This window comes from Nuphar pumila, chromosome 12 (assembly GCF_984573655.1).
Source record: "Nuphar pumila chromosome 12, dmNupPumi1.hap1.1, whole genome shotgun sequence".
Lineage (NCBI taxonomy): Eukaryota > Viridiplantae > Streptophyta > Magnoliopsida > Nymphaeales > Nymphaeaceae > Nuphar > Nuphar pumila.
The window spans coordinates 12420160-12426974 of NC_143260.1; the positions used below are offsets into that span (position 1 = coordinate 12420160).

Below are 6815 nucleotides of genomic sequence, written 5' to 3' on the forward strand. Positions count from 1 at the left end.
CATATGCCAAGATTTAAAGTCTGTGATTTTAGTATTTGTTTATAAAAAAATTATAACAAAATTCAGCAATTTAGATATATTCTAATAAAAAGCCGCAATATTGGTTTTGATATATGTTTTGAGTATGTTGGCTTAGAAAATAAAACTGGTTTATAAATGGATTTTGGTTTTGATAAGTTTAAAAAATGGTAATGGTTTATAAATGGATTTTGGTTTTGATAAGTTTAGAAAATGGTGTCGGTTTATAAATAAAATATTGTTTGTGATTTAAGTTTTGATGAGTTTAGAAAATGGTGTCGATTTATAAATAGATTTTTATTCTTGATTTAGGTTTGATGAAATACGGTCCCATTACTATGCCTAAATGATCTTGAAACAACATATTAATTTTATTTCAGGCTTTTTTATGATAATTTTTAATATTTTTGGAAATAGTATTCTGCTTTATGAAAGAATATATATTTTTTAATAAATAAGAAAATATATGTATTCAAATAATACGAAAGGTTTGACATCCAACTAGATGGTATTACTTGATAAATGCAAAGAAAGTATGTGATTTTGAGGCACTTTAGTAAAATGTCTAAATTGACTCGCAAAGACAATAAGAAATTTCATATATGTTCTAAACCTCTAAAAAGAAATTTGTAATATGTATGCCCCAAAGTGGTGGTCACTGACTGTCTGAAAAGTTAAAGAAAAATCATGTGTACTTGTGCCCAATGGGGGCCATTGTAAAGTCTGGAATTTTGTTAAATGTGTATGTCATGAGAGTTAACTAATTAAGAATATGAATGTTAAATATTGTGTGGCTTACAATGAGAGAGTAAGTAGTACGTCTGGCTACGTGGAGTATTGTAAAGCATGAATGGTTTCTTTTCCAGCCACCGAGATAGGGACTATTATCATTGGTATCACAAGGTGGTAGTTAATACGGTTTTAGCTGAAGAAAAGATTGGTATACCAGGTTGAGGGTATTGGGGTTTCTCTCTCGACAAGTTTTGTCCCTCACCAAGGCCTAAAATGATGTACATAACTAAGGCAATAAGACACAAATTGCTTAAATGTACCCATTAGTTGTGTCTCCAGTTCGGATTCTGTCTATGTCGTATCCACAGAGACTGTTAACAAGATGAATAAGAGTATATTGTGCATTCTGATAAAAGCATTGCATGGATCATTTAAGAAAGAACACTTAAATGGAAGAATTTTAAGACACGCATGTCATATATGTATACTTTGTTGCACTGTTAAGTCATGCATAGCATCCTTGATCATGCATACCTATCAAAATGTTTTCATTGGTTTTGTGATTTTCATTATGCCTATTTTAAAATGGTGTTTCCTACGTGCTTACTGTTGTATACATATGCTTTGTCATTGTATTTCTACTGGGGTGTTATTTTGACCCCCTACACAATTACAGGAACTGAATAAATCACAGGGGCGATGACGGGGAGCTGTGACAGAGTTTGGGAGCCATTTCATTTTTCTTCTCTGAAAACTAGATTTTTTAATTATGATCATTTTGTTATCTTGTTTCATGAACTTTTATATGCTACAATAAGAATTTTATAAAGAAATGTTTTCACATTTATTAAAATCTAGTGCTAGTGTATTTGTCTGACATAACTCGCATTTGGATCCAATATGTTGAGAAATGTTTCTGCTGACGAAAAAATTACTGCATTTTTTTAGGTTTAAAATCTTATGTGGTTCAATTGACATGTCTCACGAAAGCTCTAATACCATATGAGAGATAAATAAATGGGAACACACCAATTCAATGTGGTTCAGTTCTATATGAACCTACATCCACGACTAAAAATCTCACTATTTTTTCTATATTATTAATCACCTTTCAACACATATATATACAGGCCCGAGGTACAGCATAAACTCATGAAGATTGCATAGAGGGTTCTTATTTTGTTGTCTTAATCACAGATCTTAACTTATCTTCATTTTCTTTTTTATTTTGATTCTAAATCATTTCCTCTTATCTTTGAGTTAGAATGCTTCTCATTTGCTACTATAAATCCTTGAGTTACCAAAGACAACTCATCTTGCTTCTTGTAGTTGTATTGTGATTTATCTGGGTCCTTGACTGTGTCCGGTGTATCTAGCTTAAGACTTATCTTTTTTATTTTTAACAATCCTTACTTTAAGTTTTAGGCCTGTGCTTAGGGATGGTAGTGGATCACCGAAAAAATGGGGTCCTGCCCCGCTTTACCCCATTTGGGTCGGGGATGGAGGACATGAAACGGGAATGGAGGCGGAAATGAAGGTTAAAATTAAAACCTGTGAGAGAAAGGACTTACGCTTTCTCCCGCCCTATCCCCGGTCCCCATTAGTGAAATAACTAAAATGCCTTTAGGAATAGCAGTGGACCAGGGAGAAACGGAGTCTCACCCCCACCTCATCCTCTTTGGACCAAGGATGGAGGACATGAAACGGGGATGGAGGCGAGGATAAAGGTTAAAATCAAAACCTTTGTGGGGATGGAGGCAGAGATGGAGGGCAGAATTTTGAGACGGGTAAGGGTGGAGACCTTATCCCCTGCCTGCTCCAGTCCCCATCTCTATCTACACGAAACAGTGGCGACTTCCTGTGGGCAAGGAAAACGAAAACCGATGAAGTTTTAAGCTACCAGGACAGTGACCATAAGTGCGGCAGGCCGAGCCGCCACGGTTAGGTCTATGATCTTGTGCGTGGTTCCTCTGTATAGAAAAATAAAGTCAAAGGTGAGCCGGTTAAGGGTCCCATGTCCTATAACAAGGCATGACATGACATGTTGTTAATGTTATAAAAATATAAAAGATCAGCTCAGGGCTTAATCGGCCCTTATTTAATCAATTGTGGGCCGATATAATATGAATCAGCCAATCGGCATCAGTGACACCACTTGGAACAGAGTATAGCAAATCTCTGTTTAAGGGACTCAGTTTTCAAATATTTTTTTATTTATGATACGAAAAATACGTCCTCAAGAATGAAAACCTAATCTAGCTGGCATGGCCTGCCTTATCATCGCCTATGGTAGTACTAAAACTCTACAGTACTAATGATAGCAGTGGACTAAGGGCAACGGGGTCTACCCCAACCTTGCCCTGTGGGGATAAAGGGTGGACGATATGAGAAGAAACCGTGTGGATGGAGGTGGGGATGGACTTACAATTGCTCCAACTCTGCTAGTTCTCCATTCTTGTTAAAAAAAAAATTACTATTATACTTTTATACATATTATATATATATATATATTTTCTAACATTTTTCCTTTCTCGAATCTTTTTTCTCTTTCTTTAACGAGCTACATGAGTTCCCATTTCTCTTTTCCTTCCACTGACGGTCGAAGGTGACAACGACAGAAAGATCGAGAAAACGGGCTCACATGAAATGAAGAATGGATCACGAATGGAATTTCAAATCAAAACCCATGTGGAATGAAGGCAGGGACGAAAAGGCGGTCTAGGTTCTAGGTTCAAATCCCATGGACGTCACCTCCTGCGTAAGACAAAGCTTGGTGACTCCCTGGGTCAAGGGGTAAGCCCTCATAGTTTTACGCCCACATGAACAGAGGCCGGAAGTACGACAGGCTGAGCCACCGTAGCTTGGTGTGTGCTTCAGGCTGTTTCTTCAAGTAAAACTCAAAAAAAATAAATTAAATTACCCAAATTCTTGTATATTTTGATACTTTTTAAAATGTTTATACTAAGTTTTAATAAAAATATTTGTATGCAATATAATTAATAAAATTATGTTTTCTAAAATTTAAAAGTTTAAAAGTACATGCCCCCATCTGGTATTCTTCTCAAAAAAATCACGTATCCGTGTCTAAATCCGTGTCGTATCGACGTCCGTATCTATACCCATGTGAAAGCTATAAAACAACCACCAACCTCAACCACGCAGCACTAAAAAAATCTTCGTCAATCTCGGGCAGCCCCCGTCGGCCGCAGGACTCTGTATCTCTTTATCTTTTTTGAACAAAAAATCTCTCTCTATCGCTTGATTTGCTTCCTCCAACTCCTCATCCTCTCTTAGAGATTGAATCTAATACGATGGCATAGCATATGATACCATCACCACTCTCTGTCATCATTATCTTCTTCATTGTCAGCCGTCTGGAAGGTATCCATGGCTGCAGCCCCCTCCCCAAATGATCTCACAGATCAAATCCAGAGCAAGAGTCTTGAGAACTTGGCGCAGCAGCTGCGCCTCTACAAGCCAATAAGAGCAACGATTGCGGAAGAGAGGGTGGGTGGAGGAGTTATCTCCCACCAGATTGATTCAGGCCCTCTGGTTCATGCCTCTTCCTCCGACGACAACAGCAACATAACCCTCATCAAGAGGAGTGCAAGGAGAGCAGCGGTCTTGATCTGCTTGTTCGAAGGGGATGATGGGCAGCTACGCGTCATCCTCACCAAGAGATCAGCCAGCCTCTCTTCCCACTCTGGTCCTCTCTCTCTCTCTCTCTCTCTCTCTCTCTCTCTCTCTCTCTCTCTCTCTCTCTCTCTCTCTCGCTGCCGGGGGGAATTGATGTAATTATGTGATGAAAAAGCAGGGGAAGTATCACTGCCGGGGGGGAAATCTGAGGAAGGGGATGCAGATGATGCAGAGACGGCTCTGAGAGAAGCGAAGGAAGAGATTGGGCTGGAGCCATCTTTGGTGACGGTGGTGGCTGTGCTTGAACCGTTTCTATCAAAGGTTCTCCTCCTTTTTCTTGGTTTTGTTTAGTGGTCTCCTTCTTTAGCTATGGATGGATGGGGTTTGGGATTCTATTGGGAAAGAAGGGTGCTTCTTTGAGCCTTTGATCGACAATGACCTTAGCCTAATGTGCAATGGAAAAGTTATGCAGAAGCCTCTTTCTTATGTTCTTGACTTGATGGTAATGCAGCATCTGTTGAGAGTAGCCCCTGTGATTTGCATACTCCCCAATAAGGATTCCTTCACACCATCTGCAAATAAGGCAGAGGTGGATGCGGTATTCGACGCACCACTGGAGATGTTCCTCACGGTTTGAATTCTTTTGCTGTTTTTTTTGTTCCTGTGGTAATTTTCAATTCAGGGTAGTGAAAGTTCTTTTTTGTTTTCTTCTTTTGTAGAATGAGAAGAGAAGATGGGAAGAGATGGAATGGCTGGGAAAGAAGTTTCTCATCCATTTTTTCGATTTTCAGTGCGAGAAGGGTGAGTTCTTGATATGGGGGTTGACAGCCCAGATCTTGATTCGGGCTGCATCGGTTGTCTTCCAGCGTCCACCTGACTTTGTAGAGCAGACACCAGATTTTCATGTCCTGAACCAGGGAGAAGATGGTCCACTCCTGTAAATCTTCTTAGATTCATAATTGTATCGCTATTAACTCAAACTCAAAGACAGCTTCTTGTTGTCCTTATAGGATTAGGCTCCGTTGTAAAAATGAGTCTTCGATTGCCTCCGGAGACCATTGCCTGATTGAATAAAAAGGCTTCTTTATTTCAATGATTTGGCTAAAGATGGTTGGTGTCATTGTTGCCGTGTTGGCTAAAGATGGTTGGTTTTTTTTTTTAAGGCAAGTTAACAAGCTAAGGTTAGGCAGACCCTACCAGTTATACAACGATAACATTGGGATTTGAACTTGCAACCTCCCAAGGTGAGGTGCAGTAGCTGCTCCCACCAGACAAGAGCCCCTTGGCTAAAAGATGGTTGGTGTCATCATGAAGTTAACAAAATGCAAACAGATGGCCACGATGTCAGCATGAGCAAAAACGCTCATGTTCAGCATGACCTGATCTGCTTCCTGCGGCTATGGGAATTTTAAGTCCTGTGCTGCTCTGTCTACTTCAGAACTTTTGGCATCAAGACCTACCCCTAATGGAATTTTAACTCCACGATCCCTCTATTAGGGGGCGTTTGCATGTCACTGAATGGGGTGCTGCAACACCCCCTTTCGTGGATTCCACTGCCGTGGAAATACAATGGGACCCCTCCCCATGGGAATGGTTTCCGCAGAAAATCCACCTCCAATGTGTAAAATGGCACGCTCGTCCAGGGTTTTTAGTGGAAACTCATGATTCCAGTGTTTGTGTTGTTGCTGTGGGCCTGTGAAAATGCACACCCATCAATGCATTTTTGCAAAACAACAACCCACTTTTCGTGACACACAAACGGGCCCACAAGGTTTCACGGATCATGTTCAATCACATTGCACATTTTAGCTTGTTGCATACTCAATCTGTCATCCATCTTTCCCACAGCCTGCAGCCGGGCAGGTGCAGCAGCACATTCAAAGCTAGCAGTGTGATTACACCTGATCAGACCTCCTGTCAAGGTAGTGCCCCTCTAAGGGTTCACCATTTTATCCCTAGTTACCATAGTAAGAGGCAGGTGTGAAAACCAAACCGTAAAGTTTGAAATAAAAGAGTGCAAAACGAGTCTAAGACATGACAGGGTACTTGAAGCCGAGAATTAGGAAGCATAAGGAGAACTGAGAGACAACCAGGGAAACAAGGAATGACATAGGATGCTGTTAAAACATGTTTTTTACTTGATGAATCTTCGCCCTCTGTATAAAAAGATCATAAATTTTCAAATAAAACATATTTTTTTTCAAAAGGGTATAATTAGAAAGACATTTCAAGAATCAAGGAAGTTTACTTTCATATCTGGAAAAGTATGCTTTCTGTTTTTTGGAAGAGCTTCTCATAAAGTTTCGAAAGTGAAAAAAAAATCATAGTTTCATGGTTTCAGGGAAAAGCCTCCAAGATTTTAATAAGCCTCATGTAATTATGATCTTATCCCCTGTCAAATTCGAACCCCAGATCTGCCGTGATGCTTG

General features: G+C 39.7%; 1 protein-coding gene across 2 annotated transcripts; it reads left to right on the forward strand.

Annotated features, from left to right (window-relative positions):
- Positions 1-3923: 3923 nt before the first annotated feature.
- LOC149820017 (nudix hydrolase 22, chloroplastic-like) lies at positions 3924-5476 on the forward strand. 2 transcript variants are annotated; one of them, XM_089981992.1, is made up of 4 exons: positions 3924-4456; positions 4565-4707; positions 4898-5017; positions 5106-5476. In XM_089981992.1, exons 1-4 carry the CDS (start codon positions 4138-4140, stop codon positions 5325-5327), a joined length of 804 nt encoding a protein of 267 aa, XP_089838118.1. In that variant the 5' UTR covers positions 3924-4137; the 3' UTR covers positions 5328-5476. The 2 variants fall into 2 exon arrangements, with proteins under 2 accessions (XP_089838118.1, XP_089838119.1); XM_089981993.1 differs by lacking the exon at positions 4898-5017.
- Positions 5477-6815: the final 1339 nt, after the last annotated feature.